At 37.0% G+C, this 20,615-nt stretch overlaps 1 protein-coding gene across 1 annotated transcript in view; it reads right to left on the bottom strand.

Moving 5' to 3' along the window:
- HMCN1 (hemicentin 1) overlaps positions 1-20,615 on the bottom strand; it is a gene marked incomplete at both ends in the record, with an annotated part of 192,319 nt that overhangs the window by 20,112 nt on the left and 151,592 nt on the right. The window contains 25 exons of the mRNA XM_080622289.1: positions 38-208; positions 414-584; positions 1,392-1,661; positions 2,494-2,575; positions 3,496-3,686; positions 4,169-4,303; positions 4,870-5,083; positions 5,435-5,625; positions 5,983-6,252; positions 6,522-6,656; positions 6,821-6,958; positions 7,342-7,449; positions 7,630-7,794; positions 7,995-8,116; positions 8,291-8,447; positions 8,840-8,967; positions 9,794-9,938; positions 10,991-11,132; positions 14,464-14,600; positions 15,366-15,447; positions 16,622-16,812; positions 17,461-17,739; positions 18,134-18,231; positions 18,396-18,579; positions 20,332-20,456. Of these exons, the coding sequence (XP_080478415.1) occupies positions 38-208; positions 414-584; positions 1,392-1,661; positions 2,494-2,575; positions 3,496-3,686; positions 4,169-4,303; positions 4,870-5,083; positions 5,435-5,625; positions 5,983-6,252; positions 6,522-6,656; positions 6,821-6,958; positions 7,342-7,449; positions 7,630-7,794; positions 7,995-8,116; positions 8,291-8,447; positions 8,840-8,967; positions 9,794-9,938; positions 10,991-11,132; positions 14,464-14,600; positions 15,366-15,447; positions 16,622-16,812; positions 17,461-17,739; positions 18,134-18,231; positions 18,396-18,579; positions 20,332-20,456 (4,031 nt within the window). The remainder of the gene's footprint in view (positions 1-37; positions 209-413; positions 585-1,391; positions 1,662-2,493; positions 2,576-3,495; positions 3,687-4,168; positions 4,304-4,869; positions 5,084-5,434; positions 5,626-5,982; positions 6,253-6,521; positions 6,657-6,820; positions 6,959-7,341; positions 7,450-7,629; positions 7,795-7,994; positions 8,117-8,290; positions 8,448-8,839; positions 8,968-9,793; positions 9,939-10,990; positions 11,133-14,463; positions 14,601-15,365; positions 15,448-16,621; positions 16,813-17,460; positions 17,740-18,133; positions 18,232-18,395; positions 18,580-20,331; positions 20,457-20,615) is intronic.

Here is a 20,615-nt window from a genome sequence, read left to right as displayed (position 1 = left end):
CTCTTGTGCAGCTATTTTTAAACCACTCTTCTCTTACCTGGGCAAGGCCTTATATTACATATGACTGAATCCACAGCACTGCCATCACAGGGCTTCCCGCCGTGCTGAGTTGGTGGGTTACTGCAGGTTCTGGTTCTGGTCCTGTTACCTTGTCCACAGCTCCTCGAACACTCTTCCCATAGCCCCCACTCCGACCAGCTGCCATCCACTAAGAAACAGAAACCGTGACAGTTTTAATCAAAAAATACTTCTGCAGTATTTACTGAAATTTGCTCTTCCTTTCCACAAAAGAAAAAAATAATTAGAACTTCTTAGCAAGATTAATCTGTCACGAAGGTCTGTGGTGACAACAGTTCACTGTTACGGCACTTAAAATAAGGCACATTTAAAGTATCAGTTCACTAAAGAAATACCTGGACATGGCTTGTTGTGGCAGCTGCGTACATCTGTATCAGGCCCCTCACACCTCTTCCCACCATTTGCTGGAATAGGGTTGTTGCATTGACGTACTCGTTCCTGAACACCTTGACCACAAGTTACACTGCAAGCTCTCCATTCAAGCCAATTGGAAAATCCACCATGCACTGCAATGGGAAAAATGCTCTGTATCATGCTTCTGTTTGTAATTCTCTTAGATTGATACAGCAAAGTGAAAAGTGCACTTCATAAACCATTACTTGGAAATCCAACTCACTTCCCATCTTTATTACTACAGAAATATCTACTACAGTTCTGAGAATACTTCAGCTGCTCTGAAATAGTTATTGCTTATGCTCATAAGGGCTTTTCTTTAAAGCACTATTAAGTTGTGATATGTGTTCTGAGGATGGTATCTAGCTCAAGATTCGTTCTTTACATGCATCACTGCTTCATGCTCATCTGTCGCACACAGCTGGATGAATATAATGGAACAAATTTTCATGAAACAAAATCCCACTGACATCTCAGACTAGGCTTAACATATACTTATGTGTATATGGAAGGTAAGATTAAATATCCATAAAATATGGATAAGATAAAATCTTGATCGTATATTATCTCTATTAATGCTGTAATCTACCAGTTCGGTAGTCTCTATCCTATCCTCAAGAGGGACTTTTTATAAGCAATGTAGTAGGACAAAGGGGAATGGCTTTAAGCTGAAAGAGGGTAGATTTAGATCAGATATTAGGAAGAAATTCTTTAATGTGAGGGTGATGAGACACTGGAACAGGTTGCCCAAGGAAGCTGTGGGTGCCCCATCCCTGGGAGTGTTCAAGGCCAGGCTGAATGGGGCTTCGAGCAAACTAGTCTGGAGGAAGGTGACCCTGCCCAATGGCAGGGGGTTGGAACTAGATGATCTTTAAGGTCCCTTCCAAACCATTCTATGATTCTGTATTTTGTGCACCTACCCTGGACAGTCAGTGGTACTCTAACAAGAACAGATCCCATTAGATTCCTTGCTACACACTCGTATTCAGACGTATCTTCCTTCTGTGCTGCAACAATACGCAAGGAGCCATTGGACAGGACAGTCACTCTCTCATCGCCCACAACTGGATGGCCTTGACGGGACCATTTGATGGTTGGAGAAGGCTCCCCATTTGCCTGGCAGTTCAGCATTGCTGTGGCACCAGCTTCTATAACTGTCTCTACAGGTTCAACAGTGATGACTGGAGGACCTGAAAGACAAGGTTTCTTTAGGCAATGGCACATGATTACTTTTATTTTGTTATATTGATTGTTTAGAGTTCTGGTCAGAATGAGGGCAAAAAAAAGCTGATGTCAGTTTACTTTAGCTAAAATTGTTATTGTTGATCTTTCACTGTCAAAATATATCAAGTTAAAATTATAATGACAGGCTGTTTTTAATAAGAAGCAATCTGAGGGCCAAAGCTGGGATTGAGGTCTGACTACATGAGCATATACAGTCGTCTTTATTGCTAAATGTCTTGCTTTTCGTAAGGCCTGTAGGAAGATGCACTTAGCTATGTCCAGAGGCAACTGAGACATAAGTAACAGAACAACAATGCTTGAGGTTACCACAGAAAAGGGATGTTCAGAAATTCTACCACTGGTGAAAAAAAATTCTAAAATATTCTTTCTGCCAAAAAAAAAATATTGACAGTGAAAGCTGTCTTGAATCTTGAAAGAATCTTGAAAGATTCATGTCTTGTTACTTTCTTAATGTAAAAGTTAAAAGTCTAATTTATCCAGTCCTATCAACATGCCCTCTAGTCAACTAAGAGAAACAGGCCCTTTCAAAAGATGATTTACCCTACTCTAAGGTGGTTTCTAAAATGAGCTTGAATAATCCTCTACATGCTTCTCTTCTTTGACCTCAATCACTACCTTAAACTAGACTCTAAACATATAAATAATGAAAGGTGAGATGAATCTTAACCTACAGTGCAGTGCCCAGCCTTAAAAACTTGAATGGGAGCTGCATCCATCTATCCAAAGGTGGATATTGCTCCAGTCTAGTGAAATTAAACTTATCAATTTGAGTCTTACTCTGAAGCGTTAGTGTCAGACTGCGTTCCACCACACCAGCATCATTGGTAGCCACACACTTGTAGTCACCAGCATCTTCATTCTAAAGAGCAAAAAGCAAATACTCAATATGTTGGTATAATGATGGTTTCTGTTTACAGTGCATTACAGTACATTACATCCTATAAGTGAATTTTCTTCAACACAATCTGGCATGCCCTGGACCTTAAGAGGAATGCTGTTAGGTTCTAGAGTATCTCAAAATTTTGCCTTTATTATTAAATTAATTTTGTGGATTATTTTTAGTATTTAATTTTTAATAAAATCTTCATCTCCTTAATGCTGAGGATCTTTTTTTTTTTTTTTAAATGAAAACTCAAGGAGCTGTTTAAATGAGTGTGTAACAAAGAATCTAATAGGACCTCTTCTCATTAGATTAGCTATTAGGAAGAAATTCTTTAATGTGATGATGGCAAGACTGGCATATGTTGCCAAGATTAAGTTGTGGATGTCCTCTCCTTGTAAGTATTCAGGCCAGGTTGGATGGTGCTTTGAACAACCTGGTCTAATGGAAGATGTCCCTCCCTGCCTGTAGTTTTTAACCCCATTTCAAAATGTAGACATGGGTTTATGGGGAAAAACAACATGTCTTGCAATTTACATTAGGAATTTAGATGCCAAATGATATCACATGGAGAACACAACTGATTTTCAGCTGACCTGTTGTAGAACCAAGGCTTTTTTAAGGTCAAAAGTAAAAGCCCCACATAATTGGGTACAATTTCACACACCAATGATTAGTATGGTGTCTTTCTGACAATTAAGAGAAGGATAGCCCCATGGGTTTTTTTTGACAGAACAATTTGAGTCTAATTCTAGTCTGAATTAAAAAAACATTTGTTAAAGGTAAAAGCAAAAGTGCATTAAACATCAAGCCTCGGCCTTTCAAAATAACATTATCTGGAATACCTTTATTAATCAAGTAAAAATGCAGAAACACATTGTAACAGATCAGTGACTCACTACAGTGCCATAGATAGCGAGAGAACCGTTGTTAAGCTGTCGGATCCTATTGTTAATCTGAATGCCAACTCCTTTTTTGCTCCACTGGATGGTTGGAGGTGGATCTCCTCTGACTTCACAATTCAACATAGCGTTGCCTCCCAAGGGCTCAATTTGGCTAGAGTGGTAATCGCCTTTGAAGACTGGAGGCTCTGAGAACACAAGTAATGGCAAAGAAATAGCAGAGTCAAAATCAAATGCCCTTAATGGAATTGCTGGAAGGGATCATTCATTTCTGACTTTCTGAAGTATGAATTTCAAACCGTTCTAATTTTTCCCATTTAGCCATAGACAATGTACCAAATACTAGGGGTAATGGTTTTAAACTGAAAGAGGATAAATTCAAATTAGCTATTAGGAAGAAATTATTTACTGGTGGCAAGACTGGCACATGTTGCCAAGAGAAGTTGTGAATGCCCCCTCCCTAGAAGTATTCAAGGCCAGATTGGATGGGGCTTTGAGCAACCTGATCTAGTGAAAGATGTCCCTGCCTGCGGTAGGGGTGTGGAACTGGGTGACCTTTACTGTCCCTTCTATCCCAAACCATCCTGGGATTCTACTATCAAAACAGATGGCTGTGTGAAACTGTCCAACAGTGACCAACAGTGACCATAACTGCTGATGTTTTACATACCTTTGACATACACAAAGCCAATAGCTTTGATTGAGCCAACTGTGTTTTCTGCTGTGCAGATGTAGGTACCAGAGTCATCTTTAGACACTTTTTCAATAACAAGTTCGCTGTGTCCATTTACATCATCATACTGTGCTGAAGGGAAAACACACAGCAAAGGATTACTCCAATGATTTTAAATGTGTACATCTCAGTGACTGGTATGTTGTAAGACTATTTGAATTACAGTGCTATTCAGCAACACAGCTCAATGGCATTGAACCATTTAATTGCTTAGACACCTCAGAAATGCACAGAAAAATCACTTTGCCCACATGCCTGTGTTCACTTAAGTTGTCCCTTAATTTCAGGCTTTGTGCATCTACATTCTATGAACTGCTGAGGTTTTCTTCAAATTTAAGAGAAATAGCATTAGGTGTTAGATGCTGAATAAATATCATCAAATACAGACTTTTTTTTAATGTGCTACATTATTGGTTACAGAAGAGGAATGATTTCTTAATTATCCTCCTTACAGCTTTGTCTCAAAGACAATTTAATTACATGACTGCACAATATTGAAGATATTCCTCACACAATCTCTGCCTATCAACTTTGTTACCTCTAGATTATTTTTCTTCCTTATCCTAAACTAATTGCAATGCTGTGTGTGTGGAAACAATTGCAGAGCGGAATGGCCAGTAAAACCCGGTCTCACCTACCTGGAATGATGTTATTGTTAAAGGTCCATGTTATTTTGGGTACTGGTATCCCAGTTGCTTTGCAAGTTAATCTGAGCTGTTCTCCTTTAGTCAAAGCTACATCTCCAGGCAGTTCAGTAAAAGCTGGAAGCATATGAACTATCAGGGTGACAGTGTGTGTGTCTTCTCCAGCAGCATTTTTCGCAATACAGGTGTAACTGCCAGAATCTTCATGCTAAAAGAAAGCATATTGGGGAAATTCAACTATGATATATTCTACACAATGCTACCCTTGTAACAATTAGAGATCTCAAAATGTTGGAACAAACACTTAGAAGAAATGCTCATCTGAACTCTTTCACTTCCTCTAAATTTGAAAGATGACCTTCTTTTTATCCTTCCTTATCACTCTAAATTTTTTACAGATTTTACTCCACAGTGGAAAATTGAATGTTTACTTTGGAACATTAAGAGCAAGAAAACAAAATAAAACAAAGATTAATCCAAAAGTGGGTGTATATGAAAAGAAACAGAGTCTTACTATTGCCAAACCTGTTGAGGCATAGCTTAGATTCAGGAAACTTACAACAACACTGTCCAAAATGAGGTCTCCATCTGGCATAGCCTGATATTTTCCTACTACCTCTGTTAACAGTGTATTGTCCTTCTTCCAGTTTATTGTTGGTGTTGGAATCCCATCAGCCACACAAGATAGAACAGCCTGGGCGTTCTCTGTGACTGTGTACTGAGCATCACTCCTGCGAATCTTGGGTGGAACTGTGAGAAGGTATATTAAAAAGATTTATTGTTATGTATTATCCAAGCACTACTGTAAAAGCATACTATACTGCACTGAATACCTGAAACCATTGTCTGGATCTTCTTTATTTTTTTTAGTCCCTATCGATGACCACCATTAAGGAAACCAGAGAAATGCATGAACTACTTATAACAAAAGTATAAACTAAGTGAGACAAATGTAAAGCTCTTTGTAAATTCAAGCAACTATAACCCAGTAAAACCCACCCTTTAAGTAATGCAATTTTGCTGAGTTTCTCCCTTACATCCTAGCTCCTTAGCCTGTGTAGGTTTATGCTGTGATAATGCATGATGTTTCCATACAGTCCCACTTACTATGTACAGTAAGGTCCATGCTAGAAGTGCTGGACCCTGCCAGGTTTGTTGCTATGCATGTGTAAAGGCCAGTGTCACCAGGCTGTACAAACACAATCTGAAGAGCACCAGTGCTAAGAATTCTTCTTCTAATGGACTCTGTTATTTGCTGTCCATCTTTATGCCAACTGATCTCTGGCCCAGGGTAGCCTTCAGCCTCGCACTGCAGAGTGACAGACTGATCAACAGGAACAATGTATTCCTTGAGGTGAGACTTGATAACAGGAGGAACTGAAAAGAATAAGGAATTTTTTTAAAATACTTAGATGTTGTAAGAAGCATGGAATGCTTCAGTTCTTGGTGAAAATAATCCTAAAAGCGTGCCTTGATCGTAAATTAGACAGACAACAAAAGGGAATAGGCCGCCTGGGCTCTATTCAGTGTCATCAAACAGGAAAGCATTAAGCCCATTTCAATTGCTCAGAATTGTGTTTTGACTAACAGAAAGCATACACAGATTTCTTCTCTGTAGATCACTACAAGTTTAAAAGATGATTTACCTTGAACTTTCAGTTTGATCTTCCCCAGAGCAGTGCCAGCTGGATTTTGAGCAACACACATGTAAGTGCCAGCATCTTCAATAGTTGATTTTGCAATCTGTAAACTGCCACTTGGAAGAACCATATAACTGTTTCCTAAAACAAATATAAGCACAGTATGAAACTTCTGGCTTGTTTTTTTTCTTTGGTTTGTTTGTTCGTTTTTAAATGAATAAGTTCCTTATATCTAAGTTTGAACATTCAGAAAAAGGAAAACAAGTTTCTGAGTTACAGCAAGTAGGCTGAAGTTAAGAGGATACCTGTTGTGATTACACTGATGCCCTCCTTTTGCCATGTTATTATGGGTCGAGGTGTACCTGTCGCTTCACATGGTAGCAGAATGGGATTGTTCACAATGACATCCAGTGTCCCTGGCTGAGTTTGGATAACTGGTGGTTCTGTGGAACAAAATTAAAATACAGGAGATACTAAAATTGCCTCATCTGAGAGTCTGAGAAGGTATAGAATACAGCCTTACTTCTTGCAATTTGCCATCACAGATAAATTTTAACTTACCAAAAAACAAAGAAACAAAAAATCTCACAAAAATAAAGTAGTGCAGCATGGATTGGGAGACTCTACTCAAGGTACCAAAGTTGTAACATGCAGAGTAGTGACTTTGTGATTAATCAGTGCATCTGCAAGACAATTTGGCTGAGCAAGACACTATTTGTGACAGTCCACTCTGGCCTCACCATTATTCTGCAGCACATATATGTGATGTGTTAAATCGACAACATTTACTTACAGAATGCATTTTCTCATTAGCTTCCCATCTTACCCTGAACATGAAGAGTAACATGTCTGTGAGCTGAACCAGCTGCATTCCTGGCCACACAGGTGTACCGTCCTGCATGTGCTAGCTGAGCAGCAGGTATTTCAATGGCACCTGCAACAAAGAGGGTGCGTTACAACATACAGCAGTATCCCACAGGAGAGTTTCACTGCGAATACAGCATCCATCTGAAGAGGTCTGTATCTTTATTCTAAGAAATTGGAGAGGGGCTGTTTGCATTTATTTAAGTCATTATTTCTAGATGTGAGGCTGAGCTCCAGTCACCCACAGTACCTGAAGAGAAAATTCTGTAGCCATCTCCTCTGGGAAGCAACTTTATGCCATTTTTGGTCCAATGAACTGAGGGGACAGGAACTCCTGACACAGTGCAGGAAATCACTACTGGAGACAGCTTTGTCACCAAAAGGTCTGTGGCTTCATCTGCTATGGACGGGGGCACTAAAAATGAAGATCAGTATAAATGTTAATTGCTCGTTTTCATTTTTATGAATTCTTGGATATAACATATTTCTTGGGAATACTAGAGACTTATGAATATCAGTATCAGAAAAGCATGATATAAAAATCTGATCTCAACATTGGAATGCAGCAAAGAAATCGTGGATGCCATACAGATGTAATAGCAATATTCCCTCTACCTTGAACAGTGAGCTCAACTGCTCTTTGATCTTCTCCTGCATCATTTGACACAGAGCACTCATAGACAGCAGTATCATCCACAGTGGGAGAAATGATTACTAAGGAACCTGAAGATAGAAGTCTGAACAAAAAAAAAGAGAAGAAAGTAAACGACATTAAAATATTTCTTCTCAGGTAATCAGGCCACTGACTTTGCTGATTATAAAAGATTACATTTAAGAATGGCTAAATTTTTAAAGTGCCAAAATCGTCCCTGAAAACTTTAAACCCACAGTGAAAATAAAACATCTCTCACCTGTATATATTCTGGTTTTGGTCAACACTAAGCAGATGCCCATTCTTTTTCCAGCTAATTGCTGGTTTTGGAATTCCAGTGGTTTCACAAGGCAATGTGGTCTGCACATTTACGGTAACTGTGATATTTGTGTGTCCAGGAGCAATGGCTGGAGGAACTAAGGACAAACAAAGCTTAATTATTCAGAATAATTATATACATATGCCCACAGACTCCTCTCATACCTTTATATGGACCTGAACTGCCAAATACATTTACTTGATTTTTATAAAGAGTGACAGTAATAAACTTCTTAAACATACAGCATGGGATGTATCAAGTCTTTCTATTTCCAATGCATAAGGAGTAAATATTTTCTTTTCATAAACATTTGGGTTATATTCCTAAGGCCGCAAATATCATTATTTTTTATTTTTTTATTGTTCATTTTTTACTTTTTTAAGCAGGCAGCTAAAAAGGGGCTAAACTTAAAATGTTATCTGTCAAAACAAGAACAATGATGAAACTGGACTTCAAGCACATATACTTATCTAAACCCAAAACTTTTACCAAGAACTTGCAGATCAATTCGTTTGCGTTCAGTGCCAGCTGTATTGGTTGCCATACACACATATCTTCCTGTGTCAGTAACATGTGCTGAGTGTATGTGTAGAGATCCATCCTCTAACATGGAATATCTGAAATAAAGCCATATATTTTTTTTCTACTACCAATTAACAGAACCATAGGCTATCTTGGTAGTGCAGAAGGAAAACATGACTCAGAGTACACAACAAATAGCCTAGACACATGATGTCTTAATTTGGGCATATAGAGTTTTCTCATTTATTGCATTTATTCTGACTTCATTTTTTCCAGCACATCTATTTTCCAGAGAAATCATGAAATTTAGCTGACATAGTGATTCCATATAAATGATGCCAGATTTGCAGAAAATATCCAAAAGCTCTTTTTTATGGTTTCGCATTTAGCCTTTAAAAATGCCTAATGATTGTACTTTTTTCTTTGAAATAGAAATGAATTCTTTAGCATTTGCTCAGTTCTAGAAAATAACAACTACTTCCCCTTAGAACAATGAAAAGATGGAAACTATTCACTGTAATGAAAGTTGATACTGGAACAGATATAGAAAGTTTTATATATTACATAATATTTATATATTACTATTATAAAAATAATAGTAATAATAATAACAACAACAATAGCAAAATCTTTCACGTTTACTGTTCAAAATCTTTAATACCAGAAGAATTATTATTATATTTGGTTGTCAAAGAAGTTTTTTGTCCTTCTTAACAATAAAAGTATGAAACCTCTTTATATTACTGCTTCTATCACCATATTTTCCACATTTGTGTCTATTTGAGATCATGGTACAAATATTAGTTCTAATTTGTGAAAGTAAAACCAATTTATCAATCACAGATGTCAAATTAATCTTTCTGTGGTTCATACCTTCTTAAAAACCAATTAATAATATTTATGCTGATTTCTGGATAATACCTTGTATTGTTTCCAGTAAAAATAGCCCCATCTTTCCTCCATGTAATTCTTGGGGTTGGTACTCCTTCTGCAATACACTCCAGAAGAGCAGAAGCATTTATATGCACAACAGCAGTCTGAGGACTGCTTCGGATCGTAGGAGCCACTGTAAAGCCAAAAATTGCTTGTTATCTAAAGAAAAAACTTTACACTGCAATGATTGAACCCTAAACACATGAAAATAGATGTAGTAACAGGTATGGGGATCACTGCAAAGACAAAAATAAGTTTCTTACCATTTTGTGTAGTGCATGATAATTGCCATGATGCAGCAGGGAATGAAAAAAAAAAAGTTTGTCTGAAATTCATTCTAAAGATCATCTTTGCAAATTACTGCAAAGGATATAATACAGCTAAAACAGTAAAAGAGTTCAGCATATTTAGTTCAACAAAGTAAGGCTATGGTGGTATCCTTTTTTTCTTATTTTAAATTAAGAAGAGAAAAAGAATTTTATCTGGACCAGTAAGAACAGTCATTGGGGGAACAATGTAATGCAGGTACATATGACTGGGCTGTGAAGTGAACAGAAACAGGAAAAAAGTTTCATATCATCACCCAAGTGTGAGAATATAATAGCTTCTCATTAGACTAGAGGTAAGAAAATACATAGGTTTAAAATGAAACTCGGGTCTATGGTAATACAGGACAAGCATCTAGATGCATAGGACCCTTCAAGCCTTATCTTACTATCTCCTGCTTACGGGTGCAGAGAAGAAACCAGTTTTCAAGTAATTTGCAAAACCGGTGGCCAAGCCAGCTATGAAACCTAGTCCCCAAGGTGCTAGTCAAGTGCTTTTAAGAATTTCTCAGAATTTGTCCAAGGATATTTCTCAGTCCTTCATCATTCTGGATGTATCCTGACTCTTTATCATGATGGTGGCTAGATGCAGAGCACCGTCCATTAGCAGGAAGCATAAACAGTTGTACAGTGAGTGAACCATGGTGAGTCCCCAACAGGTCCTTTAGTGTGGGGGACAACTGTGCACTCAGATGGTGGCACACACAAGGTAATACACAGGGTGCCACAGTTTAGACTCAGCCTAAGTGGCCAACAGTGGTCTAGAAAAAGACTATTAAAGGTTCGTTCTTGCTGTATGAATTCCTGCAGAAATACCATGCAAAGATCAAAATGCACAAGACTGGATCCATGATTTTACCATGTACTGTCAGCACGAACTCCCTGGTCACTTTTCCTGCGATATTACTTGCCACACATGTATAGCTTGCTGTATCGCTGAGGTCAGCGTTATTGATCTGCAGGTATCGCCCATTGGATAATATTCGAACTCGAGGAGTTCCCTAGTGGAAAAGAGAGTTTGACAAATTTAGCTTTACTGTTCTTCTCCTTATGAAGATGGAACGTTCTGTTGTTGCAGAGTAATAAAAGCCATGAAAGAAGGCCAAAGATAAACCAGAGACTGAATTTATTGCTGGCTTAATGTTGTTTACATCTGCAAAGGTAATAGGGTAAACAAAGTTTTAAAAATTATCATTGTATAATGATTCCCCCTTGGAACCCCTACTGGGACTTGTGCCTGAATAAGAGAGCTTTTTAGGTTGTGCAGCCAAAGGGCTTTTGAGTTTTCATGGAAAGGGGCAACTAATAGAACACGATGAATTATTTATTTATTTTTTTAAATCCATGCACACTAAAGGCAGAAGAAATACAAGTTTCTGCACACTGTTCTTCAAACACCACAGTCTTGATCTAAGCACAAACTTAGCTACTAAGTTTACTAGCCAGCATTCCCAAATATGAGGATACCATTCCTCTCAGCTCTACAATGACTCTACAGCACCTGCTAGGTAACCCTTTAATCAAGGCATTTTTGCTACAACCTATCTGGGACATATCTGCGTGAATGACTGATGGTGATATCAACTACAAGTGTTCAAGAACTTAACTGAGTAGAGAACAGTTGAAAAATATCAGAAACTCAGACTTTTCCAGTATGTGCTACCCGCACTTTGGGTGAAATTGAAAGCTGACATTCCCATCTACTCTTTTGGGGAGAAGATCTGAGAATAACAGCTACAACAGATAGGTGAAACTCTGCTGGTTCTGCACTTCTCTACGCTAGTACCATAGTACACTGGTCTTGTACTAAGCACCAACTCAGAAAGTCTACCAATGCAGAATAAACAGGAGTGCTAGAGCCACAGGTGAAATGACACACCACCAGAGTAGATTATAGACAGTCAGATTTTGTGTAATAACTGGTATTTCCTGTTGGATAAACAGCCTATCCTATGGATTCTAAACATAGAAGCATATTGACAACAAAGGACAGACAATGAAGCTATCACATAGTCCTTACACTCTTCTCAAGGCATGTCAGAAAACCCATCTTTGAAACAATACAGATTCAGCAATTTTCCAAGTGTTTAAATGAAACCAGATTAGGTCAAGATGCCCCTACCTACTTCTTAACACTCAGTGTGGATTTTCATACCAGTGAACAGTACAAGGACTCCAAAGCTACTAGAAGCTAGATCTTTCTATGGTTGTGTTACCAAGAATGGTGGTGCTGCACAATTACACCATTAAGCATACAGAGGTCTAAATTAGACCTCAAAATTTGCACAACGGAAGGTAACAAAACCAGGAGGAATTACCCCCTCCACCACAAGGCTACATTACAAAAAACAGTGATGACTTAAATTGAAATAACACAGCAGCCTGAGAATCTTTCTCCAATCCTCTCTTGTCATTTTGAAACCTCAATTTTTCCAAGATAAAGACGAGAATATGCCACAGAGCACCTCTTTCCATACCCAAAGAAAGCTCTTTCCCAGCTGCTTAGTATTAGTAGGCTATTACATTTCTTCAAAGTTGAGAAAGCAACCAGGCATTCAGGAAGACACTAATGTTTTCCTGCTATCTAGAATATATATTTATATAAGCTAAGCTGAAGAATGAAAAGGATGGTAGAAAACACAATAAACCTAATTCTGTTACTGAAAGTACACATGACAAATTAAGAGTACCATGTCTGAAATAAATGCATAACTTAAATTTAGTGCTGGATTGAAGATATCTCTAGAGATTGAAATCTCCTGCTCTATTTAAACCTAAGGCAGTGGATTGACTATACCACACAACCAAGGTGCCTCAGCCCTCACATACTGTGTGTTCTCATGAGGCAAGAGAACTAATGAGGATAATTAATAATAATAACAACATATATAATTAATATTAATTATATTTAATTAAATATATATAATTAAATTAATTATAAGTATATATACTTATAATATATAATATATATAATAATATATACTTACAATAATAATATATTATTATATATAATTAATATTAATTATAAGTATAATTAATATAATTAATAATAACATATAATTAATAATAATAACATATATAATAAATAATAACACATGTGTGTTCTCATGAGGCAAGAGAACTAATATTACAAAAGTTAATCCAAAGGTTATCAGCTGAGTACCTATGTCTATCATAATGTTCCTCAATTGCTCTGCTACAAATTTTCACCATAAAGCAGTGGCTTCTTTTCATGCTTTATTTTTGTTAAGCACTGCTTTTAGAACACAAGCTTTCTTGAAAGACTGAGGCAAAATGATTCACATTCTGAACTTCCAATCCTTGTTCAACCTTGCTTTCATTAAAAAAAAAATATTTGAAAATCACTATCGAATTAACTATTTCACCATTCAGAAAAAGAGTGTTTAAGTTAGTCTTGTTTCTAGCTAGTTCCTGTGCTACATTCAAGACAACATTCCCTAGCAGCACTTAATAACACATAATCGCCCACCATAATCGTATTTCTTCCACTAATATTTCATTCTTCTAAATCTACAATAGAGTCTGAAGAATGACATGTCAGAAGGAAAGCAAATGAGCAGAACTTTGGGTGAAGACTACTGATGGATTATAGTTAAGGGAGACACAATTAATAAGCTGAACTTGTTTCCTCTTTATTAATGAATAAAGAGCAATTGAGGGAAAATTATAAATTAATTGACAACTGGACTGCAATTGTTCAATTAGAAATCACCTGGTTTCTGAGTGATTTCAAGGAAGAGGATGGGAAGTAAAAATTTATTTCTGTATAAACCATCTTCGTCTTGCTAATTGTCTCTCAACCAGCAAAGACTTGATGCCTTAACATGGAATTCTGAGTGAAAAAGATGCATTTGATGTAAAACTATGGTGATTAGCAACCCATTTTTTAATTTTTTTCCAGTACAAATTATTTAAATTCCTTTCTAAAAACTACTATAATATAAGGATTCATAATATACCCAAAGGAAACATATAGTGTAGTCTTTTCTCAGCTACCTTTCCTGGGAAGCCATTCAGGAGTATACCGAAGGCTTCTAGCATTGTTCAGAGGATCCAGGAGGAGCAAGGGATCTCCCTAAAGGAAAAAAGAACAAGTAACAGCGGGATGGCCACTTCACATGCTTGCTAGCTTCAGGTACTCATTTAGGACTAACTATATTTGTACTGGGGCTACTCAGCTTCTCTTGAATTCAAGGCACCGTGACTTGGACTGCACTGAAGGGGCAAGTGAGCAGAATAAGAAACCTCAAGCAGTGTGTATAAAAAAATAAAGGGAACAAAAGACTAGTACAGGTAATGTAACCACTATACCTCTAAAAGTTCTCCATTTTTAAGCCATGAGATTGTCGGAGGTGGCACAGCGTCAGATTTGCATTCCAGTATAACTTGTCTGTTCTGCAACACGGTGAAGTCCTGTGGACCACTGGTACCAGCAATGTTAGGAGGAACTGTTACAAGAATTTAGAAAAAAAATTAACACCACACATATGGGCTCCATTAAAATTATTAATTGAAAAATTCCAATTTTTTTCTTAAGTTTAAAATAAATAGAAAACTACAGTATCATTAATTAGCTCTACTTTTTAATTCTTGTGTTAAATATATGACATTTGCTTAACACATGAACAGGTTTCCTAAGTCACACACTGGAAACTACTGTGAGAGAAATTAAAGTCCATTCTCAGTGAGAGTACTGGCATTTAAACCAGACAGAGCAGAGATCACTAAAGTTCTATAAACTGTTAATCGATAAACACGGGAGCTATAGTCTTCAAGAAATGGCAGAAGTCCCATTTATCCTTCCTTTACTGTCATTATATTTTACATATTCATTGCTAAAAATATTTCTTACCTTTTTATACTGAAAACTTAAGATTATGGTAGATGTCAGTATACTTCACATTCTTTTTCAGTAAGCACAATAAACTCAATCCAACTGAATACTGGTATCTATAAACTTCCTAAGTATTCAAAATAAAAGACTTGGAATTATAACAGAAACCAGTTGCATCAGGTGGAACTTTCTTTTTTAATTGTGTATCATGTTCAGAATTGTTACCCTTATTCAGAAATATTAGTTATGATCATATGGTGTAATATCACTTTCTCAAAACATGTAATTCTTTAGTAACATGTAACTTGTAAAATGAGATACTGATAGATACCTTAGTGGTATATTTAAAGGAATATTTTTTCCCCTAAATTAAACTTACCATGCACTCTTACTAAGTATTCCTTATCGTCGTCACCTGCTGGGCTAGATGCTAAACACGTGTATCTTCCTGTGTCTTCCACCTAAAAACACACAAATAACTTCAGCAGAAACCTCAGAATATGGGAACAATTCAGAAAAACTGTGAAATAAAAACATGGGCAACAACATATAACAGGCAGCACCTGACCACAAACACAATAACAAAGGAATGGCTGAAAATAAATTAATGAAGTTCTAGAAAACTTTATTTAGCATGGTGGGATTGTACAAAGATGTCTTAGGAGTTGCAGGACCCCATAAATTCCCCCGGATAATGTGCCTCCAGCAAGAACCTTTATCTTTGTGATGCTTTTTACAACAGGTAATCAATAAAGATGGAACTAGCTATAGGTATCCACCTAAGCAAGGATTGGTTTTGGGTAATAAGGAAATCTTTTTGTGCACGCATAATCATTAATACCTTTATGCTTTATCCTTCTTGTAAACTCTTTATTGTAATGACAAGAAATAATTGCTTTACAAGCTAAACAAGCCAGCAAACAGTCCCAAGCCCTGTCTTACTTCTGTTTGATGAAATTCAGTCTGGCTTTTCACAGCTGAATACAGCCTTAGGTGCAAGTCTTTAAAGGTTCTTTTCCCCTGGACTCCATTATTATCTGAATTAAACCAAAAGTCTTTCTGTTGTCTTTATTTATTTTTTCTTAATTTGAACACAGATGACTGCAAATTCAGTTTTTCTCTGCAATATATGGCTTATAATGTGAGAAACAAATGGATATTAGGAAAATCTGGGCTACTAGATAGAGAAGAAAGCCTGAGGAGGAACTATAAAACCTGAAAGAACAGCAAGAGATAGTAATGAGAGTCAAATGGGTAGGAAATTAACAAGAACATATAACAGACACGGACTAAAACCAGAACTAACCCCAGAAAAAGACAAGCCCCCAGCATTAATGTACTGCTTTATAACAAGAAACACCGATAAATTGAAAAATACAGAACTCTGAAATGAAATTAAAGTAATAATGATCAGGAGAAGCAGAAGTGCTTCGACACTCTCAATCCATAATACTACTGCTTGTTCTGTATGGAAAACTGCAAGGCAAGTCTTAAAAAATATATCCTCTAACTGCAAATGCAGGTGGATGATTTTTAGTTTTCAGGACATTTCTTCGGATGGTCCTAATAAAAGGTAGTTCTGCACACTCCTCTAGGGTTTGCAAAACTGAGCCTATTTTGAAATAAATACTCTACCTGAGCACTGGTTATTTGAAGGACATCTCTTAGGACATGAATATTATCATTCTGCAAAAGTGGGCGCCCATCCTTCATCCATGAGATTTTGGGCACCGGAATGCCAGAAGAGATGCAGAGAAGTTCAAGAGGGTTGTTAACAATGACAGAGAGTTCTTCTGGTTCATCTGAACCATTGATGTGGGGTGGCTCTGTGGAAGGAAGAACATTCAAGTTCTTTATTGAGTCAAAAATCCTACAAAATATGATACTCAGCCTTATGATTAGAGCTTGTAGAATTACTCTACATTAGTATTATTTCTGTCACGAACTCACTATCTCATGAGATTTCCATCTGCCTTTGTCTATTAATTTGCATATTTTATAAGGTGGAATTATTAGTTAGAAAATATTTTCATAATCGCAGGTAAAATATAGTGCATAATATATTATGCATAATATATTGCATAATATCACAATATATTGCATAATACCCTTATATATATATATGGAATATATAAGCCCTTTAGCTGTTGTACCTTCAGCAATGCCTTAAGCTGCAGTATGATCCTTTCAAGCTGTATTTCTACTAACTAAAATTATTAATATAAAACAAATTACTTTGTAAATTATTTTACTATTAACTATAGCATATTTCAGTACTCTGGGAACACTGGGGAAAAAATATACTGATTACTCATTCACACATCTTAAGGTATCTTCCAATTCCTTATTTTTCTCTTTTATCACATTAAATGTTTCTTGAAAATACTCCTTATCCCTAGAGACTTTTTAATGTTGTCCTGAGTAGATACTCATTTACTGCTTACATTTTGTTCAACTGAAAAGTTAACACTTACCCAACACTTTCAGGGAAAAATGTTTGCTGGTATCTCCAGCTTCATTGGATGCTACACAAGTGTATTTGCCTGTGTCACTGATCTCTACTTTTACAAAATTAAGGACCATTCCTTGGTTACTTGATGTTAGGTGAGCTCCGAGGCTTAAAGGACGTCCATTTATAAACCAAGACATAGTAGGGGCAGGAGTGCCATCAGTAAGACACTTCATGGAAGCTGAACTGCCTTTTACTACAGTCAGATCCTCTGTTCCTCCTGCGTTATCCAAACTTGGTGGTACTGCCAAGAAACAAAGATCTGATTCATACAGAGTACAACCCAGATATCAATTCTAAATATTTAAAATTTGGAATGCAGCTACCCTTTTGCATTTTCCCACTTACATTCATGTTTAGCACACGTTAAAATTCACTTAGAAATTATGTATTATTATTCTTTCTAAAAAAACTGTGACATTCTGTGTGCCAGTTCAAGTAAGGACTCCTCTAAAGTTAAACACGTTCCATTAAAAAAACCCAAACACATACATTGAAAAGTTAATATTTCCCTAATGATTAGTTATTTAAGATATACTTGTGTCTGCAACTTTGTGTTGGTGAGAAAGAAAACTGAATATTGGGTTTAAGAAATAAAGAAATAAGGTTCTTTACATAAGCATTTCAGAGAAACTTACCAAAAACTTGAAGGTTGTAATGTTTGTTGTCCACTCCAGCTCTGTTAGATGCCACACAAGTGTACGCACCAGTATCAGATATCTGCACTCTGGCAAATCTAAAGAAAAATAATTTTAAGCAAGGTGTAATGGAAAACATTATCTTTATTATTGTATCGGTTTGGTGAAATCTTATTCTTGCTTCAAAAAATACTAGCTGAATTGCGATGGTATACCAAAAGAGAAGAGAAAACTCAGCTAGTTAAAATAGATGAAAACCAACCTGAGAATTTGCCCAGCTGACATCAACCTGATTTGGGAGGAGACAGACAGAGGAAGGCCATTCTTTAGCCAGTTTATCTGTGGTGGTGGAGTTCCAGTAGCAGCACATTCAATATTTAGGGAGGTTTCCAAAAGGGCAGTAAGGTCCTCTGGTTCATCTTTATTATTGGCTATTGTTGGAGGAACTACATTTTGTAAATGTTGAAAAGGAAGATATTAAAACCGGCTCTAAAAATCATTCCACGCATTACTTTGCAGGAAATCCTGCACTTAATGCCCCACAAGCAATTCAATAAAAAGATTCACATTTTTTTTAAAGAGTAAATTAGGGTTTTATAGATTAGTTTGAAAGCTTTGGTCTTGGGGGCAAGAGGGGACTTACCCACTCACTATGTAAAGAAGGCCCAGGCACACGCAGCTCTAAGCATTGGCTGACTTTAGTTCCCATCATACACCATGAGAGTTGCATAGATAAGACCATTTAAGTTCATTATTGCTTGAATCTCAACCAATACAAAGCAATCAAAAAGGTCTCCACTGTTGTGTAGTGCTGTTCTGTCCCCAGAAGATGTGACGTGGTCATTCAATATTGTTACTTATATCAAAGGCCATCTCCTGTTACTCTGCTCATGCTGATACTCTGATTGATTCTGAGTCTCTGTGTAACTGGGACAGATGTTTACACCACTTTGAAGTGCTGCCTATGTCTATGTCCCAGGTTCTGCTGTAACAGTTATTTTCCTCCTTTGTAGTAGCTGGTTTTTGACTCCAGTCTGAGAACAATGCTGATAACACACCAATGTTTTAGTTGTTGCTAAAGAATGTTTACTCCAATCAAGGACTTTTCAATCTCATGCTCTGCCAGTGAGGAGGGTCATGGGAAGCTGGGAGGAAGCAGAGACAGGACACCTGACCCAAACTAGCCAAAGGGGTATTCCATACCACAGCATGTCATGCCCCGTATATAAACTGGAGGGAGTTACCCGGAAGGCCCAGATTGCTGCTCTGGTCGGGCCGGGTATCGGCAGGGGGTAAGCAATTGTACTGTGCATCACTTTTGTTTATTGTTTGTTTTCCTTTCCCCTTTTAGTTTTATATTCGCTCCTTTTGTTTTTTCCCTTATCATTATTATTATTGGTGGTAGTAGTAGCAGTTTTGTATAATCCCTGAGTTACTGGACTGTTCTTATCTCAACCTGTGGGATTTCCATTCTTTCAGTTCTCCTCCCCATCCCTCCAGGAGCCAGGTGGGAAGAAGTGGGGGACTGAGTGAGAGGCTTCATGGTTCTATCACCGCTGGGCTTGAACCACAACAAGAATTCTTCACTCTTTCACACTAGTCATTGCACTTAATGAACACTTTTTTCACAAAATAAAATGTCCAGTCTCTACACTGCTAAAGAAGAGTTATGCTCACTATCTTATATGTGTCAAAATGTGCAAGAGAAGAATTTAATCCAAAACTCAAACATTTTTTCTTTAAAATTCTAGGAACCTGTAACTATAAGTTCCCTACCATGCTACTCTGGTTTCAGCTGATGTGCTTTGACTGAAATTAGTGAAGATAAACTACTACAGCAAAAAAAGCGGTACCATAGTAAATCATCCCTAAGTTTCTCTTTCTTTACAAGGGAGAAAAAAAACAAACAAACAAAAAAAAACCTCACAGCAAGTAAAATTTCTGTATTATGACATGCTCAAATATACCAAAGGAATTCATTTCTGTTTATCACAAAACACATTTCCAGCAATTTCAATCATTGTCATTGACAGAACATCCTGGTTAATATACTGTGATATCTACAGTACATGAAATTGGAAACACATGCATATAGTATTACACCGAAGACAGGCATTAATTTCTTGGTCCTCTCTTGGGAGTGATCACAAAGACAGGTTTACAGACTAGATTTCAGTTTCACATCTGTGAAAACTCACCATACACATTCAAGTTGAAAATTCGGTCTTCCTCGCCTGCAGGATTAGTAGCCACACAACTGTATTTTCCTGTATCGGAACTGAGAGCTCTGAAAATGTTTAATGTGCTGCCATCTGGAGTTACTCTACAAGGAAAGTCATAAACCACAGTGAATTTGTTTATGTATTCCTATGATCTGGCAAATAAACAGTTTTGTACATTTAAAACAATTATCTCTATCCTCTTGAGAATTTGGTGACAGAACCATTGTTTTTTGCAAATATTTTCGTTAGAGATAGTCTAG

This window comes from Psittacula echo (genome assembly GCF_963264785.1).
Source record: "Psittacula echo genome assembly, chromosome: 7".
Classification (NCBI taxonomy): Eukaryota; Metazoa; Chordata; class Aves; order Psittaciformes; family Psittacidae; genus Psittacula; species Psittacula echo.
Note: the sequence above shows the minus strand (reverse complement) of the source record. Positions and strands in the feature narration are given on the sequence as shown.